This window comes from Hyperolius riggenbachi, chromosome 11, assembly GCF_040937935.1.
Source record: "Hyperolius riggenbachi isolate aHypRig1 chromosome 11, aHypRig1.pri, whole genome shotgun sequence".
In the NCBI taxonomy this organism is placed as follows: domain Eukaryota; kingdom Metazoa; phylum Chordata; class Amphibia; order Anura; family Hyperoliidae; genus Hyperolius; species Hyperolius riggenbachi.
The window spans coordinates 2,005,633-2,022,087 of NC_090656.1; the positions used below are offsets into that span (position 1 = coordinate 2,005,633).

Consider the following 16,455-nt stretch of genomic DNA (forward strand, 5'->3'; position numbering starts at 1 on the left):
TACCTCTCAGGCAGCGAGCAGAGAGAACGGAACAAAACAGTTTTCCCCTGCCTCCCTCCGGCAGTTTAACTTCCTGTTTGAAGATGAGGAGGAGCTAGTGGGGAAATTACCTATGCATGGCATGTGTAATGTCTCCTGGAAGTCCTTCTAAGCTGTAGAAATTACATAAAATGTTAAGAAAGACTAATAGATTTATAGCAAGCAGAGGCAGTATAACAAACATGCACATCTAAAGGGATGTCGGGATGTCTCTTACTATTGTAATGCCCTCACTGCAGGGAACAGCTTGTAACAACAGAGACATTAATACACACTCTTCTGCTGTTACCCAACAAGTTTTTGTCAATGGGCTTCTGTAAATTACTGAACTTCTACCACACCTATGAAAATATCGAATTGGCAAAAAAGTTTAAAATACCGAATGCGTTATTTTCCCGACTTTTTTTTTATCGAACAGCCTTTGATGAATTGACGCCTCAGTACTCAAATCAATCCTAAATCAGTGATGCTAGGATACTCCCAATTACGAATTAGAGTAAATCCGGCCACGGCAGAATCGAAATCCGGTATGTCGTGATCGTGATCTGGATTTGAATCGAAGCTCTGAATTCGACTCGGATTTTAGCCGTGATTACATGTAGAATCCATTATCACAGATTCTACATGTAATCACGGCTAAAATTTGACTTTAACGTTAATAGCAAAGACCCCATACATGCTACAATCACCAAAATTGCATGGTTTATAAAGGTGATCAGTGGCTACAACTTAAAAAAAATGTATCAAAAAGACCTTATAGTTTTTGAGAAAATTGATATTAAAGTTTCAAATGAAAAAAGTGTTCAGGATTAAAACCCGGCCAAACCCGCTGATGTTAGCGGTTAATAGCAAATCCCCCTTACATGATATAAACATGGCTATGGTCATTTGCCCACTAAGGTACAGGAATGTCCCATATACGGAAATGGCTGCTTCTGAAGTGCAGGAATGTTTAAGCATTCACATGCTGGTAATGGGCAGTATACCACCGTATATGTATTACCATGTATATACAGTGTCACTGGTAACTGGATGACGCAATGTTATATCACTAATGACACGACATCATCCTAGGGGTAGATAAGTAATGTGCAGGTGACACTGTGCTGTCGTACACAGGTGTGTAGTGCCGTCGCTGTATGTGGAGAACCCCATTGTGAAATTCAGCCGCTGTTTCCTGCAGTACCCGTATGAGAAGACAGTGACCATCACCAATCCCAGCCATCTAGCGGGATGCTATGCAGTCCTGCCACAGGTTAGTGTCTCACATGTGACCGGGGGCCGCGGGTTTCCTGCTAATATTCAGGAATGTGAGTGTAACTTGTGCTGATCTGCTTCTGTGCAGGAAGCTGACTCCTCCTCCAGCATCCTGTTTGAGAGTCCCCACCCCCGAGGAGTCGTCCAGCCTCTCAGCAGCGTAGAGGTTCCCATTGTGATAAAAGCCCAGCTGACCGGAGAACAGAATACTAAAGCAGGGATCGCAGTGTTCGGACACACTGAGGCTCCTCTGGTAAGGAGAAGTCTGAGCCCTGGCATCTGTGTCTTTATGGAGATTATTCACAAAGTATCACATTATCCAGGTTACCCACTTTAATGGGAATTCTCCTGTTTTCAGCATCAGACACACTTTCTATATCTATATATTGCTGTCAATTTGTCTATAGCCCTGCCCCCACTGTGATGGCTAGCCGAGGCCAGGGATGTCATACCGGTCCCTCCAGGGCCGAGCTCCTCACACATCTCTGACACAGCTCAAATGATGGGCCTGAATCAGGAGAGGTGCGGTCCGTCAGGTAGAAGACATTCCTCTCTTTCTCAGTCCATCCTAAACATGGCATGGATCTGGCCCTCCAGGCCTGGAGTTCAACACCTGTGGCCTAGGCTGTTTAGCTATGTGGAATTCTGGGAGACCAGGTATATTTTGTACTAGCTTCGGATTGCTCAGTAATGAACATTCCATACAGATCACCTGGCAGAGCTAGAGATGTGCGCTCTTCATGTACGGCCGCTCCTTCTAGCGTGAGATGTGATGTGGCCTTAATACATTTTTATTAACAAGACTAAAAATCAGCGCCAAGGAAAAAAGCAATAGTTCGATCGCTGCCGAAGAAGGACAGAGTCCAAAAGTCCACACATATAGAAGCTATTGAGAAGTTAGCGCAGATCATACGTTAATTCACTATTTCCCAGTCAATCGTCTTTCACCAAAGTGATCATTGAGTTCTCATATCCAAGTGGTAGACCGTCACCCAAAGGATTAGAGGGAGCTTACCAACTGCTGACAACCCACGTTATAAGGTTGTATGTCTCGTATTCAGTGGTAAAAAGGGGACCAGGAACCACCCAGTATCCAGGACTTCCAAAAATCCTTATGCTAGTTCGGGTACACCATCCGGAAGATTAAAGAGACACTGAAGGGAAAAAAAAATGATATTATGATTTGTGTGTGTAGTACAGCTAAGAAATAAAACATTAAGATCAGATACATCAGTGTAATTGTTTCCAGTAAAGGAAGAGTTAAGAAACTCCAGTTGTTATCTCTATGCAAACAAGCCATTAAGCTCTACGACTTTCAAAGTCGGAGAGGGCTGTTTTCTGACTTTTATTATCTCAACTGTAATTGAACTATTTACTTTTTCTCTGCTAGAGGAGAGGTCATTAGTTCACAGACTGCTCTGAAAGAATCATTTTGAATGCTGAGTGTTGTGTAATCTGCACATATTATAGAATGATGCAATGTTAGGAAAAACACTATACACCTGAAAATAAAAGTATGAGAATATTTTCTTTGCTGCTAATCTTCTAGTAATTATTCATAGTACACAACCAATTCACTATATCATATTTTTTTTTCGCTTCAGTGTCTCTTTAAGGCCAATAAAACATGCAAATAAACAGTAGATCTAAGTGTAACCCGTTTATTAAAAAGCATAGCACATAGCCATAAAAAGGAAGAATAAAAATCAATAAAACTTACATACGGGGCCCAAGCAATGGGAACCCCCAAATAGCATTGCGCTTGTATGCTGGTCCACAACCAGTAAGTATAAAAGGTGCCGGCGCCGCCTATAGCAATTGGAAAGGAAGGGAGGGGTTCCTCCAATAAATGTAAAATATTTTATATGTGTTATCATGCAGCTGAAAAAAGGCTGCTATTTATTATTATAAGTTAGAAAACAGATTTTATTTCTGAAATCTTGTATTTTTAATTTGGGTCCCACTTTAACTATAAAAGCCGCTTAGACGCATATTTGTAAAGCAGTGATAAGAGTACAGTAAGTACACACACATGCGGGAATTGTCACCCATTGGAGATGGGGAAACGATTCCTTGGGCAATTCAGGGAGCAATGCTGTACAACCGCATCCCAAGCCTGTTGCTATGGAGGGCCGGAGAGACGACAGAGCGGCTTCAATTGGTCGCTGGGGTTAAAGACAGCCTTGCGATTGGTAATGCTCGGGCATCGGGGGTTGTTAAAAATCGAACAGGACGAATCCTTAAAGTGTACCAGACACCTCACAATGTAAAGATTTGATACTTACCTGGGGCTTCCTCTCGCCCATAAACACGTCTGAGTCCCTCGCTGTCCTCCCACGGTCTGCCGTTCAGCTGCGATTAGCCCCAGTAAAGTAACTGGCTCGGTCAGGTTCAGTCTGGGTCTACTGCGCATGCACGGACCTTCCGCATAGGCACAGAAGACTCCAACTGATGCAACCTAGGTCCTGACATCACACTGTGGAAGCCTGGTTGCATTGTGGGAAATCACTCTTTTGTAGCTTCTCACTTTGCAATGTATTGATTGATTATTTTTCCCCTGAGTTTCTCTGTAAAAGCTAGCATTAGAGTTAGTGTCAGGAGCTATGCTGAGGTTTAGTGTTGAGTATTATGTATACTGAGCACTGCTTTGCATCCTGATTATTACAGCCAATGGCTACTCTAGCTTGTCCCTTAGAATTGTCATTGCTTATATGCTATCCTTGCCTTTATCCTCTTACAGGAAGTCTTCCTGCTGTGTACTGGGGAGGGTCCCGTCATCCATGTACATCCGAGTGAGCTGGACTTTGGGAGTATACCGGTACTGACTGATATCTACAGGACTCTGCGACTAAGCAACCAGTCCCTAATTCCTGCCCCCTTCCAGGCCTCCATGGTGAGTATCCTTCTGGACACGCGAGTGTTGTATGGAAGAACTTCTCACGGATTCTGCACATAACGATCCTTGTCTAACAATATCCACACACACTGTTGGAAATAACCAATCATCGCTCAATCAGATCCGGTGAGATTGATCAGAATTTCCACCAATGTCTGTTGTTAGTCGTTAGTTTCAAGCTGGTTTCACATATGGTGCTGTGCAGAGCCCGGGGCAGGACAATCACCCCGCACCATTTCCCCTTGTATATTACTCTGCAGCAGAGTGCTGCAACAGGGTAACACACATAGCCTCGCCCCCGAGCAGTGATGTGCTTCCTGCTGGACAGGAAGTACGGCACGTTTTCCCCCTTTTGCTGCATGCGCGCTGCAGCAACACTCCAACAATCTAAATAGATTGCTGCTGTGCTATAGACTCAATGCAAATGCCTGCCGCGCGGTATCGCTCAGCAGCGCACTGCATCGTGGGAAGCACTTCCTCCACATCGCGTCACACGGCTGGTAGTGTGGCCAGTCTCATAGCGACTAATGCCTGCCGCGTGGTATCGCTCAGCAGCGCACTGCATCGTGGGAAGCACTTCCTCCACATCGCGTCACACGGCTGGTAGTGTGGCTAGTCTCATAGCGACTAATGCCTGCCGCGCGGTATCGCTCAGCAGCGCACTGCATCGTGGGAAGCACTTCCTCCACATCGCGTCACACGGCTGGTAGTGTGGCCAGTCTCATAGCGACTAATGGCCACTGTGGCGGGGGAAGGGCTTCCTCCACATCGCGTCGCACGGCTGGTAGTGTGGCCAGTCTCATAGCGACTAATGCCTGCCGCGCGGTATCGCTCAGCAGCGCACTGCATCGTGGGAAGCACTTCCTCCACATCACGTCGCACGGCTGGTAGTGTGGCCAGTCTCACAGCGACTAATGGCCACTGCGGCGGGGGAGTGTACCACAACGCAGTATGTGTGAAACAGGCCTCAATGATTGTGACATTTTTGCAGGTGATTATCTAACGATCAGCCGTTTGGAAGTTGTTTCAAATGACTAAAGTCTAAAGTGTGTATGCAGCTTTAAGCCTGCTACGCACATCCAGATTTGATTGGCTAATTTTTCCACTTCCAGCAGAAGTTATAGCACTTCCTCTTCTAGCATGAGGGCCAGCAGAAGTTATAGCACTTCCACTTCCAGCATGAGGGCCAGCAGAAGTTATAGCACTTCCACTTCTAGCATGAGGGCCAGCAGAAGTTATAGCACTTCCACTTCTAGCATGAGGGCCAGCAGAAGTTATAGCACTTCCACTTCTAGCATGAGGGCCAGCAGAAGTTATAGCACTTCCACTTCTAGCATGAGGGCCAGCAGAAGTTATAGCACTTCCACTTCTAGCATGAGGGCCAGCAGAAGTTATAGCACTTCCACTTCTAGCATGAGGGCCAACAGAAGTTATAGCACTTCCACTTCTAGCATGAGGGCCAGCAGAAGTTATAGCACTTCCTATTCCAGCATGAGGGCCAGCAGAAGTTATAGCACTTCCACTTCTAGCATGAGGGCCAGCAGAAGTTATAGCACTTCCACTTCTAGCATGAGGGCCAACAGAAGTTATAGCACTTCCACTTTTAGCATGAGGGCCAGCAGAAGTTATAGCACTTCCACTTCTAGCATGAGGGCCAACAGAAGTTATAGCACTTCCACTTCTAGCATGAGGGCCAGCAGAAGTTATAGCACTTCCACTTCTAGCATGAGGGCCAGCAGAAGTTATAGCACTTCCACTTCTAGCATGAGGGCCAACAGAAGTTATAGCACTTCCACTTCTAGCATGAGGGCCAGCAGAAGTTATAGCACTTCCACTTCTAGCATGAGGGCCAGCAGAAGTCATAGCACTTCCACTTCTAGCATGAGGGCCAGCAGAAGTTATAGCACTTCCACTTCTAGCATGAGGGCCAACAGAAGTTAAAACACTTGCACTTCTAGCATGAGGACCAGCAGAAGTTATAGCACTTCCACTTCTAGCATGAGGGCCAGCAGAAGTTATAGCACTTCCACTTCTAGCATGAGGGCCAGCAGAAGTTATAGCACTTCCACTTCTAGCATGAGGGCCAGCAGAAGTTATAGCACTTCCACTTCTAGCATGAGGGCCAGCAGAAGTTATAGCACTTCCACTTCTAGCATGAGGGCCAACAGAAGTTATAGCACTTCCACTTCTAGCATGAGGGCCAGCAGAAGTTATAGCACTTCCTATTCCAGCATGAGGGCCAGCAGAAGTTATAGCACTTCCACTTCTAGCATGAGGGCCAGCAGAAGTTATAGCACTTCCACTTCTAGCATGAGGGCCAACAGAAGTTATAGCACTTCCACTTTTAGCATGAGGGCCAGCAGAAGTTATAGCACTTCCACTTCTAGCATGAGGGCCAACAGAAGTTATAGCACTTCCACTTCTAGCATGAGGGCCAGCAGAAGTTATAGCACTTCCACTTCTAGCATGAGGGCCAGCAGAAGTTATAGCACTTCCACTTCTAGCATGAGGGCCAACAGAAGTTATAGCACTTCCACTTCTAGCATGAGGGCCAGCAGAAGTTATAGCACTTCCACTTCTAGCATGAGGGCCAGCAGAAGTCATAGCACTTCCACTTCTAGCATGAGGGCCAGCAGAAGTTATAGCACTTCCACTTCTAGCATGAGGGCCAACAGAAGTTAAAACACTTGCACTTCTAGCATGAGGACCAGCAGAAGTTATAGCACTTGCACTTCTAGCATGAGGGCCAACAGAAGTTATAGCACTTGCACTTCTAGCATGAGGGCCAGCAGAAGTTATAGCACTTCCACTTCCAGCATGAGGGCCAGCAGAAGTTATAGCACTTCTACTTCTAGCATGAGGGCCAGCAGAAGTTATAGCACTTCCACTTCTAGCATGAGGACCAGCAGAAGTTATAGCACTTCCACTTCTAGCATGAGGGCCAGCAGAAGTCATAGCACTTCCACTTCTAGCATGAGGGCCAGCAGAAGTTATAGCACTTCCACTTCTAGCATGAGGGCCAACAGAAGTTATAGCACTTGCACTTCTAGCATGAGGACCAGCAGAAGTTATAGCACTTGCACTTCTAGCATGAGGGCCAACAGAAGTTATAGCACTTGCACTTCTAGCATGAGGGCCAGCAGAAGTTATAGCACTTCCACTTCCAGCATGAGGGCCAGCAGAAGTTATAGCACTTCTACTTCTAGCATGAGGGCCAGCAGAAGTTATAGCACTTCCACTTCTAGCATGAGGGCCAGCAGAAGTTATAGCACTTCCTCTTCCAGCATGAGGGCCAGCAGAAGTTATAGCACTTCCACTTCTAGCATGAGGGCCAGCAGAAGTTATAGCACTTCCACTTCTAGCATGAGGGCCAGCAGAAGTTATAGATCTTCCACTTCTAGCATGAGGGCCAACAGAAGTTATAGCACTTGCACTTCTAGCATGAGGGCCAGCAGAAGTTATAGCACTTCCACTTCTAGCATGAGGGCCAACAGAAGTTATAGCACTTCCACTTCTAGCATGAGGGCCAGCAGAAGTTATAGCACTTCCACTTCTAGCATGAGGGCCAGCAGAAGTTATAGCACTTCCACTTCTAGCATGAGGGCCAGCAGAAGTTATAGCACTTCCTCTTCTAGCATGAGGGCCAGAAGTAATTATAGCACTTCCACTTCCAGCATGAGGGCCAGCAGAAGTTATAGCACTTCCTCTTCCAGCATGAGGGCCAGCAGAAGTTATAGCACTTCCACTTCCAGCATGAGGGCCAGCAGAAGTTATAGCACTTCCACTTCTAGCATGAGGGCCAGCAGAAGTTATAGCACTTCCACTTCTAGCATGAGGGCCATCAGAAGTTATAGCACTTCCACTTCTAGCATGAGGGCCAGCAGAAGTTATAGCACTTCCACTTCCAGCATGAGGGCCAGCAGAAGTTATAGCACTTCCACTTCTAGCATGAGGGCCAGCAGAAGTTATAGCACTTGCACTTCTAGTATGAGGGCCAGCAGAAGTTATAGCACTTCCACTCCCAGCATGAGGGCCAGCAGAAGTTATAGCACTTGCACTTCTAGCATGAGGGCCAGCAGAAGTTATAGCACTTGCACTTCTAGCGTGAGGGCCAGCAGAAGTTATAGCACTTCCAATTCTAGCATGAGGGCCAGCAGAAGTTATAGCACTTCCATTTCCAGCATGAGGGCCAGCAGAAGTTATAGCACTTCCACTTCCAGCATGAGGGCCAGCAGAAGTTATAGCACTTCCACTTCTAGCATGAGGGCCAGCAGAAGTTATAGCACTTCCACTTCTAGCATGAGGGCCAGCAGAAGTTATAGCACTTCCACTTCTAGCATGAGGGCCAGCAGAAGTTATAGCACTTGCACTTCTAGCATGAGGGCCAGCAGAAGTTATAGCACTTCCACTTCTAGCATGAGGGCCAGCAGAAGTTATAGCACTTCCACTTCTAGCATGAGGGCCAGCAGAAGTTATAGCACTTCCTCTTCTAGCATGAGGGCCAGCAGAAGTTATAGCACTTCCACTTCCAGCATGAGGGCCAGCAAAAGTTATAGCACTTCCTCTTCCAGCATGAGGGCCAGCAGAAGTTATAGCACTTCCACTTCCAGCATGAGGGCCAGCAGAAGTTATAGCACTTCCACTTCCAGCATGAGGGCCAGCTGAAGTTATAGCACTTCCACTTCCAGCATGAGGGCCAGCAGAAGTTATAGCACTTCCACTTCCAGCATGAGGGCCAGCAGAAGTTATAGCACTTGCACTTCTAGCATGAGGGCCAGCAGAAGTTATAGCACTTGCACTTCTAGCATGAGGGCCAGCAGAAGTTACAGCACTTCCACTTCTAGCATGAGGGCCAGCAGAAGTTATAGCACTTCCCTTTCTAGCATGAGGGCCAACAGAAGTTATAGCACTTCCTCTTCTAGCATGAGGGCCAGCAGAAGTTATAGCACTTCCTCTTCCAGCATGAGGGCCAGCAGAAGTTATAGCACTTCCACTTCCAGCATGAGGGCCAGCAGAAGTTATAGCACTTCCACTTCCAGCATGAGGGCCAGCAGAAGTTATAGCACTTCCACTTCCAGCATGAGGGCCAGCAGAAGTTATAGCACTTCCACTTCCAGCATGAGGGCCAGCAGAAGTTATAGCACTTCCACTTCCAGCATGAGGGCCAGCTGAAGTTATAGCACTTCCACTTCCAGCATGAGGGCCAGCAGAAGTTATAGCACTTCCACTTCCAGCTTGAGGGCCAGCAGAAGTTATAGCACTTGCACTTCTAGCATGAGGGCCAGCAGAAGTTATAGCACTTGCACTTCTAGCATGAGGGCCAGCAGAAGTTATAGCACTTGCACTTCCAGCATGAGGGCCAGCAGAAGTTACAGCACTTCCACTTCTAGCATGAGGGCCAGCAGAAGTTATAGCACTTCCCTTTCTAGCATGAGGGCCAACAGAAGTTATAGCACTTCCTCTTCTAGCATGAGGGCCAGCAGAAGTTATAGCACTTGCACTTCTAGCATGAGGGCCAGCAGAAGTTATAGCACTTCCACTTCCAGCATGAGGGCCAGCAGATTTTGAATACTATGTCGATGACTCTGAGTTCTATTACATAGAAGTGGTAAAATTGGCCAATGATTGGCCAATCAAAATTGTATGTGTGTACCAGACATAAAGGACAATTGTAGTGACATGAATATGAAGGCTGCCATGTTTATTTCCTTTTAACCAATACAGGTTGCCTGGCAGCCCTGCTGACCTATCTGGCTGCAGTAGTGTCTGAATCACACCAGAAACAAGCATGCAGCTAATCTGTCAGATCTGACAATAATGTCAGATACACTTAATCTGCTGCATGCTTGTTCTGGGGCTATGGCTAAATGTATAAGAGGCAGAGGATCTGCAGGACAGCCAGGCAACTGGTATTGCTTAAAAGGAAATACGTATGGCAGCCTCCATATACCTCTCACTCCAGTTGTGGGTAGGGTAGGTAGGTGCGGAAGCGCTCTCTGTGGCGTGTGGAGCCGTCTTCCGGTGAGGTCCCAGCAGAGGGAGAGGTTCATGTTAGGTGTAACAGCTGCTCTCCTGTCACCCAGGTGCGGAAGCGCTCTCTGTGGCGTGTGGAGCCATCTTCCGGTGAGGTCGCAGCAGAGGGAGAGGTCCATGTTGGGTGTAACAGCTGCTCTCCTGTCACCCAGGTGCGGAAGCGCTCTCTGTGGCGTGTGGAGCCGTCTTCCGGTGAGGTCCCAGCAGAGGGAGAGGTTCATGTTAGGTGTAACAGCTGCTCTCCTGTCACCCAGGTGCGGAAGCGCTCTCTGTGGCATGTGGAGCCGTCTTCCGGTGAGGTCCCAGCAGAGGGAGAGGTTCATGTTAGGTGTAACAGCTGCTCTCCTGTCACCCAGGTGCGGAAGCGCTCTCTGTGGCGTGTGGAGCCGTCTTCTGGTGAAGTCCCAGCAGAGGGAGAGGTTCATGTTAGGTGTAACAGCTGCTCTCCTGTCACCCAGGTGCGGAAGCGCTCTCTGTGGCGTGTGGAGCCGTCTTCTGGTGAGGTCCCAGCAGAAGGAGAGGTCCATTTGATGATTGTGGCTCATCTTGACGACACAGTAGCCTTCAAAGACACCATAGAGTTGGTGATCACCAACAGCAACACTTACCTCATCCCTGTGCGTGCCACTGGAATCGGGACCACCATAGTCACCGACAGACCCTTCGCTCCAGTGCTGAACCTCGGAGCTCATTTCAGGTGAGGGAAACTTACACTGACTGGATTAGGAACTAATATAGTCTGGCGCATATGAGGAAATACATTATGTTGCTTTTTAAAGAAGAAATCCACTGAAGAGGAACTGTAGTGAAAATAATGTAATGAATAGAATTGCAGCCGATAGTGTGCAGAAATGTAGAAGTGCATAGATATGTATATACAGTATATGTGTGTGCTATAGCAGTTACTCTAGTGTATGTTTTCATATGATTTATACCTAAATCTGTGAGCACATGCTAGGCTAAATTCAGCCAAGGTGGCATTCTGGGGAAGTCTCAGTCAAGAATCTGGGGTGTATACGGGTGCCACCCAATGTCTCTTAAAGTAAACCAGAGACCTGGTAAAGAGTTGATACTTACCTGGGAGCTTCCTCCAGCAGCATAAACACGTCCCTCAGTGTCCTCCAGCGGTCTGCCGTTTAGCCCCGGTAACAGGCTCACTCGGGTCCAGCCTGGGTCTTCTGCGCATGCGGACCTCCCGCGCATGTGCAGTGTAGACCTTGACTGACGCGATTCAGCTTGTTACTGCGGCTGAACAGCAGACCGCGGGAGGATGGCGAGGGACTCGGACGTGTTTATGGGGCAGGAGGAAGCCCCGGTACACTTTACAGGGCACCAGAAGTGACAAGAGGAGATAAACAGATACACAGATAGGAGTTGATTCACTAATGTAAGTACCGCAAGTATCTTTCTATTACTTGCGCTGTTTCCTCAGCATGCCTTAAAGGACCACTATCACCAAAATAGTAAAACTGAAAACCCTATATAATAATAGGCAACTATCCCTGCGTACAGCGGGGACAATTGTCTCTGTGTAGCTGGGTCTGTGCTTTCTGCTACTGCACATGTGCGCAGCACGGATCCAGCTACACAGACAGGAGGCCGGGCGTGTGAGAGGGCGGTTGACGCCAGTCAGCCAATCAGGTGTATTATTATAATGACTGGCGTCTGCTGAGCCATACACCAGGCAACTTGGCAGCTGATCGACCATCTGATTTATTGATTATAGTAGAGTCGGATGAAAATCGGTGCCAGCAAGAGCATGCTCATCGATTGGTTGCATGTATCGATTGTAAATTCTGTAAGATGTCGGGCTGACATGCTCGATCGGGTGCACGGCGGTAACGTTGTGCTTTATCTAGATTAACACTACAGAACCCCCAGAGCTGTGTCCCCCTGGGGTAAAATGTGCCCCACAGGGTCGCTGGCATAACGTGGGCGCTCAGCACATTATGCCGGCTACCAAGTCGGGAACGTGTGTGAGGAAGAGGAGAAAACCAGCTACAGGTAAAGTATTCATTTACTGGCTCTGCGGGGGCAGGGCACATTTTAGGGGAGGCGAGGTCTCTGGGTCGACTTCCCACAATATTTCATACTGAAATCGATCGGGAATCGGCGTGCGATGTATGGTCAGCTGATGTTGGCCATACATCTAGCAATGATTGGCAGATTCAACCAAGAGACAGATTTCTCTCTGATCGAATCTAATTGGACAGAGCTCTGTATCTTGGTCGAATCTGCCCATCATTGCTAGATGTATCGCCACCCTCAGTGATAGCTTACCTCTAGGGATGACAACTATAGCCAGAAGCAGCTATAGATGTGTTTTGTGGATTATTATTCACATTAAGATGGTGCCAATTAGCGGTCAGCAAATTAAAAGTGACTTTTCTACAACCCTATATTCTTATTTTGGCTTTGACGGGTGAAAGTTTAGGTCTGAAAATGTAAGAATCAGACTGGCATCTGCTGCTGCTCCCATACAGAGTAATGATGACCTAATGAACTTGTTATTATACATCTTTATCATGAACCATGGAGCATTGCACTCAGCATTGCACTCAGTGTATTCTGCTGTACAGAGTCTGTGATTTATAGCCCTAAGGCCGATTTCACACTGTGGATTGGCAGTCCGCACCACACTGCCAAACACCGGCCTTCTTAGATTACCCAGTTAGCACGCCGAAACCCCCGTCTGGCAGCCGGCCAAACAGGAAGTGACACTCACTTCTTGTAGCCAAAGTGATCGTGTGTGCAGAAGTGTATTGCTAAAATACGCTTCCGCACATGCGGGACGCATAAAACCTGCGGCGGGCATTTTAAGAAACACGCGTCACCATAGATTTATATTACGTCACTTCCGTTGTGTTGCGCAGCGCCGCATCAGTGTGAAAGGGCCATGAATCATATATCCTGACATTGAAGCTCTCAGTAGGTTTGCTACAGTGTTTACTTGTGTTATGTTTATCTGGTCATGCAGTTAACATTGTTTTTCACATTCAATGTTTTGTTTAGTTTTTTTCTTCACAAATGATACATATTTAGTGACTTCTGATTTTGCCAATAGGCTGGTGGCTCAATATCTGAATCCATTTGTCTTCTGTCCCCATTATACAATATAAATGCCCACTGATGGCCTCTTTTGTGTGAGATAATTACATTAACTGCCATAAGATGTTACAGAATGCGGACACATGAGACCCTCCATTATTTATTGATGGCTGAGTTTGCTTGTAAAGGATGCTTGACAGAATGCCTTCAATGTATCTCCTAATTAGTAATGTAGATTGCTCACGCTACTGACTCTTTCCCCTTCTAACAACTTTCTCAGCAAAGTAGAAGGTCCATGTTAACCGACGTGTCTCCATCCTCCTTCCATTGCCTAGAGAACACACCAGGCAGACACAGAAATATAAAGATCAGGTTTTCTGATCTCTGATGAGGCAGCTTTGTCCCTGTATGTGCGGAGTTCCATCCCTCTGGCCATACACAGGTCCGCAGTGCCTGGATCTGGTAACACTTCTCGCTTTGTCTCTGTATGTGCGGGGTTCCATCCCTCTGGCCATACACAGGTCCGCAGTGCCTGGATCCGGTAACACTTCTCGCTTTGTCCCTGTATGTGCGGGGTTCCATCCCTCTGGCCATACGCAGGTCCGCAGTGCCTGGATCCGGTAACACTTCTCGCTTTGTCCCTGTATGTGCGGAGTTCCATCCCTCTGGCCATACACAGGTCCGCAGTGCCTGGATCTGGTAACACTTCTCGCTTTGTCCCTGTATGTGCGGAGTTCCATCCCTCTGGCCATACACAGGTCTGCAGTGCCTGGATCTGGCAACACTTCTCGCTTTGTCCCTGTATGTGCGGAGTTCTATCTCTCTGGCCATACACAGGTCCGCAGTGCCTGGATCTGGCAACACTTCTCGCTTTGTCCCTGTATGTGCGGGGTTCCATCCCTCTGGCCATACACAGGTCCACAGTGCCTGGATCTGGTAACACTTCTCGCTTTGTCTCTGTATGTGCGGAGTTCCATCCCTCTGGCCATACACAGGTCTGCAGTGCCTGGATCTGGTAACACTTCTCGCTTTGTCCCTGTATGTGCGGAGTTCCATCCCTCTGGCCATACACAGGCATTGCCCTGCATTGTTACATAACATGAAAGCACTGCTCATCTCCTCCTAACCTCTGACGTTACCATACCTTACCAGCCAGCAGGGGGAGCACATCTGCTACCTTACCAGCCAGCAGGGGGAGCAAAGCTGCTACCTTACCAGCCAGCAGGGGGTGCACAGCGGCTAGCTCAGCGAGTCCCTTGACTCTGCATTGCCCTGCATTGTTACATAACATGAAAGCACTGCTCATCTCCTCCTAACCTAACCCTAACCTTACCATACCTTACCAGCCAGCAGGGGGAGCACAGCTGCTACCTTCCCAGCCAGCAGGGGGAGCACAGCTGCTATCTCGGGGAGGCCCTTGTCCCTGCATTGCCCTGCATTGTTACATAACATGAAAGCACTGCTCATCTCCTCCACACCTCTGACCTTACCATACCTTACCAGCCAGCAGGGGGAGCATAGCTGCTACGTTACCAGCCAGCAGGTGGAGCACAGCTGCTACCTTACCAGCCAGCAGGGGGAGAACAGCTGCTACCTTACCAGCCAGCAGGGGGAGCACAGCTGCTAGCTCAGCGAGGCCCTTGTCTCTGTATCGCCCTGCATTGTTACATAACATGAAATCACTGCTCACCTCCTCGTAACCTAACCTTACCATACCTTACCAGCCAGCAGGGGGAGCACAGCTACTACCTTACCAGCCAGCAGGGGGAGCACAGCTACTACCTTACCAGCCAGCAAGGGGAGCACAGCTACTACAGCTACCACTAGCTCGACGAGGCCCTTGTCTCTGCATTGTTACATAACATGAAAGCACTGCTCATCTCCTCCTAACCTCTGACCTTACCATACCTTGCCAGCCAGCAGGGGGAGCACAGCTGCTAGCTCAGCGAGGCCCTTGGCTCTGCATGGCCCTGCATTGTTACATAACATGAAAGCACTGCTCACCTCCTCCTAACCTCTGACCTTACCATACCTTACCAGCCAGCAGGGGGAGCACAGCTGCTGGCTCACCGAGGCCCTTGTCTCTGCATTGCCCTGCATTGTTACATAACATGAAAGCACTGCTCATCTCCTCCTAACCTCTGACCTTACCATACCTTACCAGCCAGCAGGTGGAGCACAGCTGCTACCTTACCAGCCAGCAGGGGGAGCACAGCTGCTACCTTACCAGCCAGCAGGGGGAGCACAGCTGCTACCTTACCAGCCAGCAGGGGGAGCACAGCTACTACCTTACCAGCCAGCAGGGAGAGTACAGCTGCTATCTCGGGGAGGCCCTTGTCTCTGCATTGCCCTGCATTGTTACATAACATGAAAGCACTGCTCACCTCCTCCTAACCTCTGACCTTACCATACCTTACCAGCCAGCAGGGGGAGCACAGCTGCTACCTTGACTGATTAGTTTTAAATACAGCGCTTACACCGGAGAATACACTGTTATTGCACAGTCCCAGAAACAGTAAATTGTTAGCCTACAAAAGGCTCCTCATATAACTATACCAGCTTCAGCTTATATTATAGCAAGCTCACTAATAACAGATTAAAACACAGATTGTGAGTCCCTTAAAAAGGTTTCCGTATTGCCTTATGGACCAGGAGTTCAATCTGAAAATAAAAGTTCATCAGGCATGCGCTTGTGATAAGAATTGAGTATATTCCCGCATAAAGTTCAAAGTAAAAATCATCAGCGCTTCCTCAGTTAATCCTTCACCAGCCTTAGTCACCCATCAGGAGTGCGACTCACCTATTTTAAATGCTACGATTACAGTAGCAAAAAACACCTGTGGGGCATTACATAGGCTCCCCTCGCCTTCCACGGCTCCTTTCAGACCAATATTCAGCGATATTCCAATGAGAAAGCAATATTCCAGCAGTATAGGACCTTAAAATATGAAGCAGAGACTCCTCATTGCGCAGTATAGTTTAAAACTTTAAAATATTTATTAAAAGTTGCACTCACGTGGTATGGCAGTTTTAAACAGCTTTTGGATTTATTACAGCGGGTTCCACCCCGCGCGGTTTCCCGGGCTAACCGCCGCGTAGTATCACCCCTTGCTGCTCTCAATCACCGGCTGTCCTGCTGCCCTGCTTCTCGTTCCGGCGTTCGTCCACTCTGTCGGCAAGAC

At 48.0% G+C, this 16,455-nt stretch overlaps 1 protein-coding gene across 2 annotated transcripts in view; it reads left to right on the forward strand.

The window, feature by feature from the left end:
- The window catches only part of HYDIN (HYDIN axonemal central pair apparatus protein), a 606,889-nt gene that overhangs the window by 232,348 nt on the left and 358,086 nt on the right, over positions 1-16,455 (forward strand). For both annotated transcript variants that reach the window (XM_068260328.1, XM_068260329.1), the window contains 4 exons: positions 1,159-1,294; positions 1,385-1,549; positions 4,037-4,189; positions 10,684-10,922. In XM_068260328.1, coding sequence (XP_068116429.1) covers positions 1,159-1,294; positions 1,385-1,549; positions 4,037-4,189; positions 10,684-10,922 — 693 coding nt within the window. The remainder of the gene's footprint in view (positions 1-1,158; positions 1,295-1,384; positions 1,550-4,036; positions 4,190-10,683; positions 10,923-16,455) is intronic.